At 40.4% G+C, this 19731-nt stretch overlaps 1 protein-coding gene across 4 annotated transcripts in view; it reads right to left on the bottom strand.

Annotated features, from left to right (window-relative positions):
- Nucleotides 1-432: 432 nt before the first annotated feature.
- Nucleotides 433-19731, bottom strand: part of Shrm (shroom) — a 102411-nt gene continuing 83112 nt past the window's right edge. For 3 of the 4 annotated variants that reach the window (XM_070656884.1, XM_070656883.1, XM_070656882.1), the window contains exons 8-13: nucleotides 7627-8209; nucleotides 6352-7354; nucleotides 5635-5782; nucleotides 3815-4025; nucleotides 3367-3633; nucleotides 434-3224 (exon numbers count right to left, since the gene is read on the bottom strand). In XM_070656884.1, the coding sequence (XP_070512985.1) occupies nucleotides 2973-3224; nucleotides 3367-3633; nucleotides 3815-4025; nucleotides 5635-5782; nucleotides 6352-7354; nucleotides 7627-8209 (2464 nt within the window). In that variant the 3' untranslated portion in view covers nucleotides 434-2972. Of the gene's footprint in view, nucleotides 3225-3366; nucleotides 3634-3814; nucleotides 4026-5634; nucleotides 5783-6351; nucleotides 7355-7626; nucleotides 8210-19731 lie in introns of all 4 variants that reach the window. The other variant, XM_070656881.1, reaches the window with a different exon arrangement.

Raw genomic sequence — 19731 nt, forward strand, 5'->3', positions numbered from 1 at the left:
GACGTCGCGACGCATATCACGTCACATCGAATTGATTCGAGCCCACCGAAGACATCGTAAGCTTTATTATCGTTTGCCAGCAGCTAGCAATTGTTTAATGGAAGCGACGGTAGCGGTGCGACTCGTAGCGAATCTCGTCGAAACTAACAAAATTTTTTTCCGTCACCTGATTGATCTATGAAGAAATAAAAATAAAATAAAGCGAAATAACATACGATGATCGATATGTCCAAGTGAAAAATATTGCCGCTGTAATTTATTAATATCATTCTTTCGGTCGTTCGTCTCTCGAACGAGACAGTTTAGTGATTAACGATAATGATTATAAAATAAAATAGAATAGCGTAATGGTTTCTTTTAGTAAAGCAAGATTATCCGTGATTTCTTGCCGAAATCAAATCGGGGACGTAATTGTAGATATTTACCTAAAAAAGAATGTCATTTTACTTGAATTTCAACATGTTATTTATTGCAAGCGAGTTTTCAAAAATGTAATTAATGTAATGATTTGATAGTACATTCGTAGGTGATAATATTACCAAATTAACAACGACTTACCGTTGTTGCTTACAGGTGACACCACGCGAATATGTCTGTATAATCATTATATTGCTTTTGCCTAAAATTACATGTGGTAATATGTACACAGCGAGAACGTAAAATATTTATGTCTTTAACTAGTGATGGCTTACAAATTAATGGAACGTTTTATCTCATAAAACAAAAAGATATCCAGAGCACCATGTTTCGATTAATTTGTTATGTACAACAGCTCCGTCTTATTCACGACGGGAAGGAATATAGATAATAGTCACATTCGATGACATGTCGCCGCCACGCTGTTTTGCCGTTCGCAAGCATTATAACGGTGGCTGCTACTTTCGATTAACATCTTTGCGGTCTGCATTCGCCGCAGCCGATTCGCGAACATCAAGAAGTAAACGAGGAACAGAAACTGACTAATGCGCCGCAAAATTTTATGCCCTGTACTCAGTCTTTCTCATGTGCAATTGTCATCATCGCAGTCATCTGGATCCCGATTATTGACGCGCTATTATAAACATATAATAACATGCTGCTTGTCTTGTCGGCAAGGGTTACATATCGTCTGAGATTAAGCACGTTTACGTTATAAACAAGCGTCGCTGGAAAAGAAAAGTTTGGATTTATATACGGAATAAAATCAATGCTTCTTTTTGTCATAATTTCATTTTTTCGTAGAGATGCGATTTGAACAGTTTCCGTGTCGAAATCCATGGATCCTCAGTAAGTGTCTCATTACCGAGCCCAAAGATTCTTGGAGGTTCAATATATATATAATTTAGCTTGCAGTCTCTTCTCCGCTCTCGGTGGAGTAGCGATAAGCGAGGAGGGAGTATTAATTAGTATTAAAAAAAATAAAAATAAAAAAAAGAACGTGATTTACAAATAAGAATGTAAAACGGGACAGAGAAAAAAAGACAAAATAAAAACTTGTTAAGGTGACTGTGGCATAAAATTTCTCACTGGATCACCACGAAGATTCGAATACTTAAAGCCGTGGTCTTGCGATAGTTTCGAAACTTCTTGGTGAGATCGTATAGAGTAAATAAAATCACAAGCATCATAGAGGCCCACGAGGGTCTCCGGGAGAGTTAGAATAATACGTAAAAATAATATTCGTTGTTTGTGTGTACGTGTATGTATGTACGCGTATATGTGAATGTGTATATTATATGTAAAAATATGCACTAACTTAATACAATTATTATAATATATACACATAAAATATCGCTTCGGTTGCCTGCATCACTTAGCTATTTAGACGCCGCGCAGTTTAGACAGAACATCAACTCTTAATCTTATATCACATGTCGTATATAAGAAGGCACCACAAATAATGATCTTGTATTAAAAATGTATCAATTTTTTTTAAATACACACAACTATTACATGCCTCTTTAGTTTTTTAACAGCATGTAAAAAAATTATTAAAATTTTTAAGTGTTTATTAATTACATTTACATGAATATCGCACTGCACGGCGTTTACCGCATTTCTAAATACAATTTGCGTATAAAAATACACACATACATTTAGAAAATATATTAAAATTTTGATTTGAATAATTTTCAAATACGTTTCACGCAAGATAATTATTAGCGTCGATCGGTACACGAAAATAATACATACATATATATATTTACATATATATGTATCACTAGCCGGCCGTGTTACATATTACCTAATGTTAACGTTCTCAATTGACCGTTCTCATTTTCGCTTACGCACGTTCTAGTTTTCTTCATTCAAAATTGCGTATTACTCCTCGTATTCATATTTACAAATGCATTTTTATAAGTGATTAATCGTTGTACTTTTTAATTTTAGTTTATCTTAAAAAAAAATTTGAGAATTAGTTTTTATTCTTTTTTTGTCGTAGTGCGTTATAATTGTTTTTAATATATCATATTTCATACAATTTTTTTTTCTTTGAATTATTGGGGGAACACCACAAAAGTGACACAAACTTAATAAAGACTAGGCACTTGACTTCTATTATATGTATAAATATTACATAATCTACAATTATTTTACATGTAAAGAAAATGCATTAAGGGGGGAAGGTTATATGATGTGAAAATGCAAAGTGCAAAAATTTTTTTTTATACATTTTGTTTTCTGATTTTATACAATTCAATACGTCGTTCTACTAGATGTAAAAAAAATTATTTAGCTACAAGTAATTAAAATTTTTTTTTTTTTTTATTTCTAGAATAATAAGTTTTATGTAAATTTAAAATATAAGATGTATACTCACATGGGTTTTTTCTCTATATTTGTTTCTCTTTTGTGTGTTCCCGTAACTTTTCATTCTTATTAATTTTTGAGTTAACTCATTACGCTGAACGCCATTATTCATACCGCAAAATGCATGATTATTTAAGAATCATCAATTTCATAATAACTTGCATGTAAGTCCCTCGTTACGACTAGTCAATTGCTTCTTTCAACGCAGCTAATTGCTCTTCACCAAGCTTTACCTTGTCCTGTATTTCGCGACCGTCCACTATCAGCTTCGCCTTCATGTTAATGAAATGCTGGTAGTCAGCAAATTCCTCTTCATTCAGGTACTTTGCTAGGATCGTCGACATATTGACGCTACGTTTGTCGATATTACTTTTCAGAATCTTCGCTTCTTCCAATTGATCCATTAATTTATCTCGTTTACTTTCCAAAATTTTCTGCAGAAAATATGTTTGATATTAATAAATGAGTTCTTGCTTGTAAAATAAAATTACGCATGTGTCTGTGTAATTACTTTTAATTGGCAGCGGGAAAGTGTTTGCAATAAGAATTCGAGAGAACGAAAAGTTTAATACTTACTCTTTCCGCATGGTCAGCCGGCATTCCATAAAGGGCATTTTCAACTCGAGCTAACCTGCCGCTAAGGCCGAGAAGAAGACTCGTAATCTTGCCGACTTCCTCTACGTGATTCCGATACTTAGATGCTTCCGGCGGGCGAGCCACAGAGGAAACACGAGAGGCGACTCGCGCACCCAAAGTTTCATTCATCTCACCTTCCTCCCTTACGGCCTCCTGTTCGGCCCTAAGAACCACCAGCTTTCTATCGAGACGCGTTACCAGCTCCTCCTGGGGTAAAAAAAAAAAAAAACAATTGCCCATAGTTTCAGAATACAGATATGAGAATGTTCGTGCTTTTCGTTGTGACATTTAATGAGTCAAGAAAACACAAAAATATCTAATAGACACGAGGTAATGATCTGTTACGCGAACAGCTTAGTTAGATAACAGTCTAGTTTGGAAGTAGTACCTTTTTCTGCCTAAGGTCAAGGCTGTTCGTTGGTACAGCCGTCGGCACATCCTCTTGATGTGTTAATCCCTCCGCCGTGACGTCTTGCGGGTATCTCGTCAAGAACCTCGCCTTTCCCTCGGATGTCGTGAAATAAGGCGAAGTGAGGGATAGGGGGCTAGTAGAATCGGCTGACAGTGGCGTGACGGGAGCCGAAGGTATCGTTTCGTGCCTGAAAAAAATTTATTACGATGATTATACCTCCGGATAGTTAATGCAGACTAAATCGAGCTGTCTTTCTCTCCATCTTTTTTGCAGTATTTATGCAGAGATATTCCTGTAATTGTCATCACTGCGAGAGGACAGGCAATTGCGTCAATGAACGTGAGTCACGATTGAATTAATCTCCACGTTTTCGAGGCGAGGCAGGAGAAACAGAATGATTTGCGAGTGGATGCAGAAGAATATTTTACGACGTAATATTCACGGCTTATTTTCGTAAGCGATATATCCGCGTGGAGTAATAAAATTATATATGTGGTACTGGGTTTTTAAGTTTGTAAATGAAAAATGTTTAACGAAATGAGTAGATTCACCTTAATCTGTAAGTAATTCACCCATGATGTTATCAAGTAAACGTGATCGTGTATGTCTAGACAAGTCTATAAAAATAGAGAAAGTAATAAAGAAAAGAAAGCATGTTGTATCTAGCCACACTAATCAACGCATTATTGGAAAAAGAAAAAAAAAAGTTGTCCAATTGTGTGATTTGTTAGAAATTGCGTTTGTGTTAAATAGTGAAATACCACAGTTAAAGAGCGGAAATAAATTCCTATGGATAATTCCAAATTATCTCTAACAGTTATTTACACATATCCTCCTCCCCTCCTTTTACTGCTATCTAAAATTGCTTTCGAAAGTACCAATTTTTTTTTTTTTTTTTTCGTGAGTAAATTATGGTAGAAAGTCCGTGCGTATGGCTAAAACTAATTTAATGTAACGCGGTCTCTCCCTCGTGATTTTCGGCCGACTCCGTAAGCTATTAACAAAGATTTTATCGCGTCCTTGGGTGCACTTCGTTTTCGTGTGAAATTTAAATTTACAAGTTGTTACGTAGCCGACTGATTTTCGATGCCACTTAACACGACCGCTTTAGCGTTTGGAACAAAAACGCGAGGCTGTATATATGTACTTTTCTGGAGGACCCATTTCCATTTCCATTTCCCGTTTGGAATCGTTGCAAGCACACCGGACAGTTTGCACGATGCGTCACTTTCAGCCATACATCGGAGACTGACAAATAATATGATGCGTACAGAACGAACACTGAAAAGTACTTGACAATATCACTTATGGCAGATTATGTAACGACCCTAGTGCTTCGGTACTTTCTCTCTGAGCACGGAGGAAGTATTGTCCGTGAGCTGCGCAAGACAGACCGGATCGACGAAAAAGGGAAGAATCGCGGCATCATAAAAAGTAAAGAACAATAGACGGGAACCGTAAAATGCAATGGGTGCGATAAAGAATTTCTATATGCGTGTAGCTAAGCAAGATATTTTCGGACACGTGCCACTTTTCTTTCCGCGTGTGTGAACATACGCGCGCATCTGGCGTTCCTCCAAAAGGATCTATGCAAGTATATATTTTATTTGCGTAACAGCAATTTTGCTGAGCCTTGCCAAAGCGACCGGATGAAGACGACGCGCGGGATATCGGCGCGGCGTGAGTTGCCTCGTAAACACGTTTTAATTAAGTAAACTCTAAAATAAAAAATTTTTTTTAATTAATAAAAAAAAAGCGGGAAAAGAAAAAATGACAAGGGAACAAGAAGAGCTTACTTTTTATCGTTCACGTCCACGTCTTCGCTGCAGGAGGCCATTGACTCTTCCAAGGAAAGCCGTCGTCTTGTTCGTGGCTGCAAGGTCGCCTCCACCCTGAACAGGCCGGAAACGTAGTCGGTGGGTTTCTTGTGCTCTGGCGCTGGAACTGATAAGAAACAGGAAAAAAAGGGACATGAGCAGGTGTTCTTGGTACGCGTTTCCCTCCTCGCACACTTGGTTTCACGCTCGAGGGATCTCCGCGTTCTTATGGAAGCCATAATGCGACAAGACTGCATCGAATATCGCAACGGCGGCCGACGATGGCATATAATTGAATAAGGCAGTGTCGTGCCGCTGATTAAATTAGCGCTTATTAAAACCGAAGGTTATTGCCCTCGAATGCTTGACTCTACCGTGTCCCAGATGATAATTGTGCGCGCGTGCTCGCAAGGGTGTTGTAAATTATCCGCACGTTTGAGCGAGAGTAACGCGCGCGCGAGACAGAGTAAATGTAACAGCAGCTGGGTAGATATATGTCAACGTGAGTTCCGCGACGTAGAGAAGGTCATTTAAACATTACACAACGTATTTAATTAAATAAAATAATTTTACGTGCGTGTAATTAATGACGTGGTAAGCAAATAATAAAATCAGACGGACAATGCTTTATAAAAACTATTATTCATTAAATTGAAAGAAAATGCTAAAGGTAAGAAAAAAAAGAAAAAAACTCACCGAGTATAGGTACCAGCTTGTCGTTGGGGCTGAGTTGACTCGCTAAATCTTTGCTAAGCTCCTCGCATTCGATCTCCTCTGGTAATTTTTTCCTAGATTCCGGAAGTGGCCGCTGAGATGTGTTGACGCATTCCTGCTCCGTGTCCTCCAAGATATCGGTTTGCGAAGCGGCGTCACTGGTGGTAGCGTTCACCCGAAGCACAACCTCGGTACGTTGTACCATGGTCAATCCTTCTATGCCTGGCTGAGGTGACACGCAAAGCGACGATCTCGGCGACGACTTATCTTCCTCGACCGGTGAACTCGGCGAGGAGGAAGAGGATGTTTTAGAAACGCTTGAGATCGAAGACGTGGACGATCTTGCGCCGGGTCTAAATTTCGAAGATGCGGAAAGCCTCTCGATTCGCGATTCCGTATCGCTCGATTGACTCAGCCGGCTCGGCGAACTGGATCTGTTCCAAGAACCTGTGTTATCCGTTTGAGTCGGGCTGGAAACTTTTCTGTTGGTGGAGGCATATTCTATCCAAGCTTCGTTTCGCGTGAGAGAATCGAAAGAACTCTTAGCAGACGATCTGGACAGCAAAGCTCGAGGCGACACGCGCGCGTCTATCGATCTCCCCGAAGACGAAGTGCTCGAACAGCTTCCCGATCGTCTCGGAACAGCTCCTCGTAGGCTTATAGTCTCGACATTGTTCGGTGATCTCGGAGGTGAACTTATTGGCGGTGGAGGCCTGTCGGAAAATATAGCAGCTTCTATCAAGTTCTGCGTTTCGTGCCTTTTAGTCCAACCATTGTCGTAATTCGTGGCGACTGACGACGTTGTTGTACTGATAGAATACGTGGGTATCGTGCTGTTCGATGTCGACACACCGCTAATCTTCTTCTCATTACGACGATTTAATAATTCAATATTCTGCGAGGTCATCTCGATCGTAGCGCTTCTCTCGCGGAAGGAGTCATCGCCGGTGATTGGAAGGGAACCGCTGATTTCTCGTAGCTGCTTCTGTAGGTAAATGTAAAACCTGGGTTATTCTAAATTACTTTGTAAAAAGCTGGAAAGTAACAACTTGACACAATAAATATGATATTAACAAAATTTTCATTTAAAGCGATCGATTCTTAATTTAAAAAATTGAATGTAAATTGAATTTGCGCATTATTGACACCGCTATATTTATTAGCGTAAAAATAGAGATTAAAATGCAAAAAAAAAAAAAAAACCACGTACTTAAATATCGCTATTACGTAAAGGTAAATATCCAGAGATAATCTCACCTCTCTATTTTGAGGTAGGGGCTCGCAGCTCGCTGCCAACTTCCGACGTTCACGCTCTAGCTGCCTGTTCCTGTCATTAAGAACCTCCACACTTTGCGGCGACAGTCTTTCTCTACGTTGCTCGTAGTTGTGTCTTTTTTCTGGATGCCTTTTTTCTTGATAATGATGATGGTGATGCTGATGCCGATCCTCGAGGTTATCGTTATTATTGTTTTCATTAGTCCGAGATCTTGCGTCGCTAGTCTGGAGCTTTTTATTGAGATCATGTGAGAGCTTATTAACTACCTCCGCCGAATGTTGCTGTTGGGGGCACCTGTCCTCCAGTCTATGATGAAGAGCGTCCACGCTGTATGACTTGGAGAGATCGGAATGTTGCTGTTGATGATGATTATTGTAATGGTGATGCTGTTGTTGCAATTGATGATGCGGAGTGACACGTAAAAGTACGGGATCGTCGTGATTCCTAGAAGGTGGCCAGTCGTCCATTCGCGAGGTTGGAGACATAGTTCTTTTGTAGCTACCCTCACTATCGGGAGCACCACGTTCTCGTCGGTAAGCCAAATAGGAAGCCTTAGACTGACTTCTGAAACAAAGAAAAGACAGTTTTATATAATGCAAAAACGTGCGCAATTCAAATCAATGATAACAGAAATTAAGTAATAAACATATCTTATCTCTTTCAATCGCGCACTTAATAGATAAATAAATGAAGTTATCGGTACAGTCATTCGGTCAAAAAAAAGATTTGATAAAAAAATTGCCAGCGTATCTAAATATTTTTTTTTAATTTCGCACCTCCAAGTGCTATCTAAAAGTCTAGCATTTAAAAAACAGTATTTAAGAGTAATGGTATACGCTAAAGTATGCTGAAGCGCGATAAGGAAATTTTTTTCTCTCGACCGTTTGCTATGATTCATAAATAATAGTCCGACTATTTGCTCGTACGCGTACGTTTTACGAACGTCGTGATTTTAAACAAGATTTTATAACATCATTCTTCGTTTAGTAATCTCTATAGAAACTTCATATCAGATATTTATATAATTCTTTACAAAAATGAATTACACGATGTTGATATACTCACAGAAATATGCGTCAATATTTTATGTCGTTCGATAGAAATGTTTTTTATTTTTTTTCTGTGATACTAATATGATTCATGCTAGTGTACTATATTCGTGCAATAGTAACAAGTAATAGTCGCTTCTTGTCGTTTTCTATTATAGTAGAGAAGGAACTTTTTCGTTGAATCTATTACAAGTCTATTGAGCAACGTTTGCAGTAGTAACGGACACGACTTAACGCTTGTCGTCTGACAACGCGCATCTTAACTGCAAAAACCAAGCACAATTTGCGTAAAAGCGATAAAAGAGAAGCAGCTCATGTTATTCGGTATGTCGTAGTAACCTTGGTTCACTTGCGATTTCGAAAATCACTTTGCGATCTCATGAATAGCGTATAAAAGACGATGTGAAACAAGTATACATTATACGTATGCATTGCTAATTTCTTTTAAGCGCGGCGTTTAAAAGATTAGTGAAAAAGCGACTGATTGCGCACTTTGAATAAGGTCTCACGTCGGTGAAAGTAAAACGAAAAGTTGAACGAGTTCTAATGTATATTTTTCTTTGTTAAAATTACTTTTTTTTTTTTTATCTTTGAAAATTTCAAAGTTGTACTTGGATCGAATTCGTTGAAATTTTCAAATCTCGCTCTTAGTACGGCGGAGCTCCAGTTTTCTACCTCATCTTCGAGGAAACCACTTTTGCGGCCAATGTACCTCCGCCTACTCAACATCGAAGAATCAAGAGTACTGTTATGAGCGGTAGCTATTCAACGGATTGTTACAAGCAGAAACGGTCAAGTATCTCACTATTTTCCCATGCTACTTAACATGCTGCTGTTGCAAATGAATCACGACGCAGCACACGAATTTCAATGCAATTCTGCGTGAAAATAAAAATTACAGTGACCCACCATCGTCTTCCGCGGACAAGCTGACTTTCGCGAACGGTGACCGATAATTTAAGGAATAAAGTATATTCCTAATGCGGATTACTTCTGCGATATTTTAAGATTATAATATAACTGCAAATATATAAATATAATGAAAGAGATATCCTGCAATTTCAAGGCACATAATAATGACATTTGCCTGAAGGCTTCCTGTTTATACAAGATTCTCGTAACCAATTGCACGTGCACGTGCACAATCTACATGACAGTTGCCCCCATCGCGAACGTCACTTACGAAATCAGAATGCGTAGTATGAGTAACGTGTGAGAGCGTAAACACCACCTTCATTGGTAGACAGGTGCCTGCCCTCGCGACGTATGAAATTCGGGTCGAGTACTCGATTCCTCGGCCATCCGCGTTTCCTGCCAAGGGAAAACTGGCACTTGTCAGCCAGGCAAAACTTTCCTCGCGGTCTAGCGAGGCAAAGAAACGTGTTACCGCGCAAATTGACCGCCAAAGAACGTACAAACGACCGTCTCGATGCGAGTAAAAGCATCGATGAGAAGATGAGGTATCGAAAGAGATAGTTTACCGATGTCTTTACGCTTTTGGTTCAATTTCAATTACAAATAAACGTACCGAGCGACCATTTTAGAAACGGTCAACATATTGTTAGTATTACAACATGCGTTACATAATTTATAAATGGTTATGTAAAATCGATTAGGCATATCAAGAGTATCATTGCGAATGGACAGGAGAGGAGTATAATGCCGTTCCTGATATAATAAATGGTTAGATATACGACATACTTTAATACAACATTTTGTAAAAAAAAAAGCGAACGGTGATCTATGTCAAATAACTTTCAAAATGTCACGAGAAATAACATTTGGGTAATCTTGATCGATATTTGTCAACTGTCACGCCCGTAGAGGTATGTCATTTTCAAGGCTTCGTACGTGAAAGCCGTACTGCGTTCTTAGTCGGAAACCTGGCGAGTCCTCAAGCTTTTACTTTAGAACGATATCCAGGACATTTAAAAATAGAGTAATTCAGCTTCGAGTTGCGTTTAAGTAAAATATCTCAAATACATGAATCATATTTTTATAAAAGAACCTTGTCATTATTTTTATAAAAGAACCTTGTCACTATTTTTATAAAAAAAATCTAACAATTAAACCTAAACTTTCATCGGAAATAAAAAAAAAAAAAAAAAATAATTTTTGTCCGAGTATGTAACGGACAATTACAAGTTATAATTTTAGGCGTAAAGATTTCACTAAATCCTTTTGATTATCTGGGCCGCGCGGATGATAATCGCATGCGACGCGAAGCGAATAATCGGACCGAAATAATCGAGGAATCTGCAACCGGAATAAGAGTCGAAAGCGAAACGTGACGTTTCGCACTTTGTTGCGATAAATTTCATAAAATTAATCGCCCAAATTTCGTGCTATTATTTCGTACGTACGGATATTTAATATTTTTCATAAATACGCTCGAGTCAATCAGCAGGAGAAAGTGTTTATTTTCCGAAATTAAGGTTGCGTATTAGGCTTAGCGCAAAATTGTATATTAAGCGAGGATAAGCGCATTTTACTCAGCTCTCTTTGTTCCCGAAGAAAATCGCACGATGATACGAAATGTCGGTGGCGTGGGAAGAAAGGGTGGTTTATCAGCTCACCGTACCCGCATGACAATGCTAACGAAACGTTATCGTTCACACGTATACGTTATATGTTTTCGTGCCGATAATATATTCATGATGCGCTCGATTATTCACCGTCATCAAACTCCGCTCACCTGTTTGCTGATTCATAAAAAAAAATTTAACGAAAGCCACGATTTTGATTAATGTCCATACGAAATCAGGTTTCGACACTTTCTTCGAGTGTTTTCTAATTGCAAATTACTTAAACGTAAAATTAACTGCACACTTATATAAAGCATTTTCATTTTTTTACTATCGAAAGCCAAGTCTGCCTATCTTTATTTTATTACAGAAAATGTATTTCTATTACATTAAATTAGATGTAAAACGACTTAATTTTACGTATTTGAAAAATAAACCGTAACCTGTTGTGACGTGAAAAAAATATTTCACGTCAACCTACTTTCACCCTTGGCAGCGAGCTGCATTCGAAATGCCAGTTTAAAAGTGTTTGTATAGTGAAGCTCGAGTCGGTCGGCTCGTACTTGCGCATACGTTACTTGTGCTAATCACGGTAAGTTATTCTTGAGAAGAACGGAAAAAGCGCTTAGAATAACATGCAATTGCAAAAACTACTTAAAGAAATTTAATAAACGTTAAGCTTACAACAGACGCACGAAATAAGTGTGCGAGTTTGACGACGGCTTTGAGATTCCCGTTTAACGCTTTTTAAGTGTCAGCGGGAGAGTAACAAACCCGCCCGGCGCGTATTCACCTCGCGAAATTGCCAGACGGAATCACCCACGCGTATCTGCCTCCGGAGGTGAAACACAGCAGGAAACCCTTGCAGCGGAATAGTCGTCAAAATGAGACGTTGCTTGCTCGACATGCACATCGCGTCGACACCCACCGTCGCGTTGCGTTACGCTTTACGCGCGGCATGCGAACGTAATCATGCGTCGCGCGATTTTGACACAAATTTTTTAGCGCAGACGTGGGTTTTTTTTTTCCTCTTTTCGATTCGGCGGTGCTTTCTGTTGCTCGCGCGCGAACAATCGGGTCAACACACCCGTCGATTCTTAACGACGATGACTCAGGGCGTGATCTTGCGACGGACTCCGCGCTTCACGCCGAAAGGCGAGGCAGCGAGAATCCGACGTTGCTTAGAAGAACGGAGCGTAGAGAATGCGTAGAAAGTATCTGTCATGCGGCAGGGCACGTAGATACAAATCGCCAGGAGGGCTCCGACAAGAAGTACTCTCATTTTCCACGCTCCGGTGAATGACGACAAGGTCTCGCGATGAAGACCGACCGGGAGATGGAAATGGACGCACACGCGGGCGAACGGCCGAGGCGCCAGGGACAAAGGATAAGAACGCGTGAACCGGGGGGAGTTAAAGAATGTGATAATAGCGTAGGTAATTAATTATTGCACGGCAATACACAGAGCCACAAGACACACGTGTTGAAAGAACTAATTACAAGCCAGAAAGCAAATTCTGTTAAAAAAAAAAAAATTTCTTTTTTCCAACTATGATTTTTTTGCTTATAAAAAAGAAAGTAACTGAGATAAAAAAGGGTACATCAAAAAGAAAAGACTAAAAACCGGCATCTAAACAAAGATAATTAGCAATTTAGTGACCTCGCATACCAGACATTTCCTCGCATAAAGCAATCGCGCACCAGCTTTCGTTTACTCGCAAGTCGTTTTATATCTTGCGACTTCTGCTTCCAATTCCATTCCCATGACTGACTTGGTGCATCATGATGCGTTGCATGTGCATAGCATATAAAATATTATTTAAAGTAGAGTAGAAATCTTATAGGAAGTAATATATTAATCGCGAAGGAAGAAGGCATACAGCTGCGCTAGCAGATGTTTAATCGTCGTCTGACAACAAGATCGGCTACCAATTACATTGCGGCAAATGACAACCAATTCAGTAACGCTATTCTAAATACCCGATTGCGGTACATTCTCTTAAAAAAAAAAAAAAAAAATTTTTTAATAATAATAAACGCAATAATGAGCTGGCGAAAAAATTGTGCAATTTACATTTACTTAATTTACTACATAATACGTTAAATCTAGTTAGATAATCTATCAACGAAATTTGAATTCAACATTGGAGAAAAGAAGATATTTCTTGTTCTCGGTGTCTCAGCGTAAAATTACGATATCATTTCGAAGTGACGAGCATGAAAACCGCAGCGAGTCTTTCTGCACAAAACTATGCCGTGCACTCGTTTCAGAAAATTAATGTTAAACTAGATGATGAAGGCTAATTGAAAATAATTCTGCCAATCGTGGGAATTCGCGCTGATTACATCGCAGTCGTTCAAACCGCTTGGAAAATCGAGCTGATTAACTAGCCTACTCGTTATATTAATAATTTCCTTAAAATACAATCTTTCCGAATCAATGATTCATCCGAGAAAAAGCAAATAATTTTTTTTTTCTTATAGCTGATTCGTAACATACCTTCAAGAAGATTCCGTTCAGTTTAAGAAGTTCAGTTCGAAATTAAAACAATTAGCGTGCAACGAACGACGTTACGGTCATCGGTAACTATCACGAAAATTGGTAAGAATTGGAGAAAGAGCGCAGAAGAAGAAGAATTCGCGAAATGTTGAAACTAAATGGTGTACGTTGTACGTCGGAATGCAAAGATATGCTGATAACGCGACACGCTCAGTTAAAGGAGGATAACGATGAATAAATGAAATAGAAAAGAGAATGGGAGGGAAGGAGAAAGGATGGAGACCGCCGCGGATAGAAAAGTAATAAAGCAAAATGTAAAAACGCTAAATGGTGGGAACTAAACAGTCATTTCGGAGCGTCGGAAGACAAAGGATAACGGAAAAGACGATTTGTAAGGTACCTAATGGAGGCGGTGGAGCGAATATAAAAGAGTCGAAGCGAACATTGCCGGAGTAGAAAGAGAATCGGCCGCAGTTAACGGTTGTAATACGAAAAGGCACGCTACCGGCTATCTTAAGAGACCATTTTGCTTATTGCCTTAAGAGACGCTGCCTTCTCAATGCGGCGACATCCCTGTCGAGATGTACTCGGAAGCAATCGTTTGCGAAGCGGCGTTAGATGTCGATCGTACGTACACCGGTTATTTGCGGGGCGAGCAACAGATCCAGCCGCGAAACAAAATGCAGGATAGCTTCATTCAATACGCACGTAGAAGGTGGAAAACGAACCTAAGCGACGAAGCGGAACAAACGGAAGGAATCTGCAAATATGTAAGTGTCATCGTAAAATCGTCATCGGCGTTAAATCGATTTCGACTAATTCCACCTCGTCTAGGAACTCAATTTCGCTCGAGTAATTACTTGCGTGGCAAATGATTCCTATCTCCTCTGCGAGTAACATTCCTTGATAATGACGATAGTACGAGGCGGTGCAAGGAGAAGAGCACTGGTATCGGTTCAGCACACACAAGAGAGACCGAATTCTCAGAAAACGATAGAGGATAGTCTTCGAACAAAGAGGCCCCTGTCTTGTAGTTTGTGCGTGCGCTACCACACGTGATAAAAAAAAAAAAAAAAAAAATTTACGCTGTGGGCATCTTCGCGACTTAGATTTAAGCTTATAAATTATCATCACACAATTTTGCACAATGATTGTCCCGCGTGACGTTTTCGTTATAAATTTACGCCACGTTAGAAAAATGACTGCCTACGTTAATAGGCGGCCCTTAAATCCAGATCCGGCAGAAGTTTTTAAAAGTCGGCTGTTTCGCGCGTAGGCACCAAGATTAATAAGTCGCAATTAATTAATATCAAACAAATACTCGGCCGAAAATGTTAAAATAACGGGAACTCGCTGTCGTAAAGGCAAGTTTGTCCGCAGTGCCGTTACGACGGGGCCGTTCATCTCGGAGGACTAATGAATTTCATAATTAATATCATTATAATTAATCACGGACCCGCATGACGCTCGTCGCCGATCGACGATAATGCATCTTCGCCGCGAGAGGGAATTTGACGCGGTCAGGCTTTTCCGGCACGATCGATCTCGGACACCGAATCGATTATCTCTTCTCATCGGATCGCGTACACTCGCTCGGCCATAAATCAAGCGGGCGCGTCGTAAGACTCTGTTGAAACGAGAGGCCCTGTGTCGTAAATCGCGAGACATCTCCATTGCTCGGTCCTGATTGCTCGCCGCGTAACAATAATATTATAGTCCAAAGCGGAACATCGCACGAATACGCCTGTCGCGATTTTATTTGGCGTGTTCCGCGAAGGCAGCTCGTGAAAATAAAAAAATAGAAAAAAGAAAAATTGCCCACCCAACGATTCTTCGCGCTGCGCCGTGCCATGTTCTCCGTGAAGAGCGCCCACGCGTTTCCAAGGCGGAACAGCGCATGTAATTCCTAAAACGATATCAAATCCGTCCGATCGTCTATTTTACTTGGCGCACCTGGACGTCTCGCGGTAGACCGCTGTAATATAGATAACGTGGATCAGCTGGTTTCGCAACTGTTCCTCCATATGTGTCGTCGGCGAACTGTTCTTATTGTTGCCGCCGTCACTCGTGCGATCGATCGCGCTCTAATCCGAATCGGATCGCATATCGGAACGATCGTACCGTAAACCGGATTTCATGAGTTAATACATCCTAGATGAGGATGCTGCTGGACGCGTAGGGAATATGGGAAATGAAAATTGACAAGCCGCCTGACTGGCGCAGAGAGGTGCCGTAATAAGCGATCGGCGTTAGTGAACGTGAACGCGTTGGAATATTTATGGATCTTAAGCTACGTCTCGGGTGTGCACTCACTGTAACTTAGCCAGAAAATCCATGTCGCGGATATTATTTTAAAAGTAATCCAATGTATATCGATTTACACGTTCCTCGAGAATATTCTCGAATACGCGAAAGCCACGACAAACTTGCATGCGAATATTTTTAACATTCCACGCGACGAGGTGACGCGATAATTTACACGGCATACTTTAGTAATGCTAATGATACTAATAAATTAATATTCCTTTAATTACAATTTTCTCACGCTTAATTATAATCTTAAGTATAAAGCGAATAGAAATCTTAAGACTTTTTTTTTTTTTTAATAAATCTTGAAACATAAGTGGAGGAAGGGCGCGACATATAAATTTATACAAAGCTAAAGGATCCTTCGAATAAAATTTTGCAAGGTACGCGGTGACGTGAAAGCTTGATTTTGGACACGACGGAGAAAACTGCATCGAAAATCTAGAGTGTCGTTAATAATTGAACAACGGAACAACAGTCAGAAGAACGAGCATCCGTTGGAAGTGGTACGTTAAAGCCGCGTAATAACCCGTCACTCATTTTCTGCGTAGATTATCGTGCCGGCTCATTACCCTTCACCCCGGGATCGATTTGAAAGTGTTTGAGTGACTAGAATATATTTCACAGTTGAGAACTTGATGGCGTTGGCTAGCAAACTTCCAGATCGATCTGCGATCGTATCTGACGCCATTAGGGTGTCGTAACGATTACCGGAAAGCATCCCGAAGCACGCCCAAGTGGTGATTTCTAAGGAAGGATCTACGATCACTCGCCGCAGTATAATTGTATTAATTAGTACGATCAGTTGCTGCTGCTCGTCCCGATCGAGCGAAGCTGCATCGATAAACGGCAGCCTATTAACCTGCTGCGAGGTGAGCGCAATTAGAGACCGCGAGCTTATCTAATTGGGCGACCTATTGTTCAGGCGCTTATCCGAGGAGCAAATTTATCTAAGCGATCGCCATTAATATCGTTGCAATCGTAACGCTCGTAAACACAGGTAAACCGAAGCGGACCAAGTCGACGCATTGGAATGCGGGATCTGGAACTGCCGCTTTACGCGTTTTCTTCGGGAAAGGAGAAACATACGCGGCCGCTGCTGGAATCTGGACCGTGTGTGTTGCAATTTCAGTGGTAAGTCGTCAGTTAGCTTGGTGCAAGCCTCGCTTTCATACATCATCGCCACATGCATGATAAGACGAAACCACGAGAGAAGTCATACAAATTTCTCTTAATTGATCGTAATCTGATGAGCGAATAAAAAAAAATAAAAAAAAATTTTAAAAAAATAAAAAAAAAGAAAGGAAAAGAAAAAAAAAACAGATTGATGCGAATTCGCTTAATCTGCGTGGCGTAAATATGCAGGCGCAGATAATGGCGCAGAAGCGGAAATTTGTGCGCTATATTTATAGCACCGTCACGTAACGCGCGAGCCTTAAATTAACCGGTTAAACGTCCGGCCGTTCCGAAAGTTAAGTAACGACCAGGCATGCCACTAAAGATTTCGAGGCGTACCGATATACCCACGTGAAATGCTGACGTTGCACGGCAAGCGGAATGCTAGTGCACATTGAGACGTGTTCGTGAATCGTCGACTTGACAATGAATTCGAATACGGCACGATAAGTAGCGAGATGTCCTTGCGAAGAGAAGTTTGAGCTTACGTTCACGAGAAGAAAAGACGAGCAAAGCATATGTAAAGTCCGAAGGGAGACACCGAACAGAGAGAAATATGCAATCGCTTCGCTCAACTTCTTTTTCTTTTTTTATTTTTTTTTCCCCACCCCCCTTTTTACAGCTATATCAAACAAATAGTTTTCTGGATCAGTTATTTCCAGAACCTGTCGTACTTGTATCGAAATAGTAATCAACTTGTATGATATACATTTGTACGGGACAGATCATTAATTAAAATAAAATGAAAGAAAAGGTAAAAACAAATTTGCAGATTAGTGTATGTTTAGTAGTGCGTTCGAATTGCAGTAATTAAAATGCTAATGAAATGCTAATTTTACGACCGCGTGATTTAAAAGTGTTTCAGATAAATCAAATAAATATCAAATATTAATATTATATATTTAGCATATTGTATACGTACGCGTGGGATCAATAGAGATAAAAAAATTAATTGCAGAAATAATATATAAATAACAACAATATCGTTTGCCGTGTAATTTTACGAATATAATTTTGAAACTAAAAATATTGCAAGAATAAAATAACCATTCTATTGTGGGTCATTCTTCAACGATCTGGAACTTGTCGTAAAGATGCGTCTCCGTTCTATCGTTCAATTTAAAAAGAGATTTAATTTCGCTACGCTATAATGTCGCGGTTTCATAAATCCGATTGTAGACTGATTTAAACGATATCGCAGAGATCTACAAATGGAGTGTGAAATTTTGGATTGCCGTAGCGGAACGATCGGCTGCCGAAGAGGGAGTTCGGTATTATCGGTTAGCCACGATGTCGAAGCTACTACACGGAGAGTGCATGAAACTCGAAATGGATTCGCTCGCTGGCATATCGTTCGGTATAAAGTAGGAAATAGCAAAGAAAATTCGAAATATCAATCGTACCTTCGTATCCGAAACTTATTGCTCCCGAAGACCATCGTGCTGATACTGCCCACCAGATTATAAATATTCAGATTCAACATCTGTTCGATGAGCGAGCTGCCATTCCTCACTGCGGGGGGAAAAAAAAACCTCAGGTCATTGCACCCTGGTTCCGACAGCACGTCTCCTTCGCCCCCGCACTGTTCGACACTACAGCGATCGATGTCAAAACCAATCACGTATCCGTTGTCATTTTTCATTCGTCGAACGGCTTGCAAATAACGCACGAAAGAGGCGAGAAAAACGAAGAATGCGCGAGATAAGACGTGCCTGTTGCAGGACGGTATCTTTCGACGGACTGTCAACAAACGCTACGAGAGAATGCAAACGGCACGGTGCCTACTCCATGAACGCTGTCACCGGAATGACTCGGAGCACTCCTCGTAGTGCTCGTGCAGCCTTGGTGGAGGGATGCCGGTGGAGGGAACCTCTGAAAGTGGGAGGTCGAACGAGGAACACTATTTACTGGCGTTTTAGAGCCTAAGCCCTTCGAGAACAGATGCGCAGGTATACGACGAAGATGATACATATAGCGATGACTGACGCAACTTGAAATGGAAAGGTTCCGCGCGGCGCAAAAAGATGATTTCTCGCGTTAACCGAGCGGTAAAAGCGCGGAAAGCGATTTACGTTTGAAGCGGATTGCTGTGACAGGTCAAGGGATTGTCTTATCGTCCACGATAATCTCAAGTGGCGTGAATCACATGCAGATAAGAGCGGCAAGTACTCGTGTTCGTACCTCTGCTGAATCATATTATTAATGTCGCTGGCAGTTTTATCAGTTATTAATACCAACGCCGCGCGCTCGGTGGTAACGACGCGGCGAGATGCACCTCACGCGGGAACCGATTTAATCCGACGTCCAAGAGCGCCTTTGATAGATCGCGAAGTCGCGGTTCAGCCGCCGCATCGGCGACGATCGCAAAGTATTACTCGTTTTGTTGTCCCGATCGGATGTCGAGACGTGGCGACAGGGGATTGGCCTTCGAGTCATCGAACGTGCCATTTCAGCAATTACGCCAGGATAAAACGCAGACGTCGCGAAATCGTCATCCACCACGTTGCCACGCACGTCCTCGTTACTCTC

Source organism: Cardiocondyla obscurior, linkage group LG05, assembly GCF_019399895.1.
Source record: "Cardiocondyla obscurior isolate alpha-2009 linkage group LG05, Cobs3.1, whole genome shotgun sequence".
NCBI lineage: Eukaryota > Metazoa > Arthropoda > Insecta > Hymenoptera > Formicidae > Cardiocondyla > Cardiocondyla obscurior.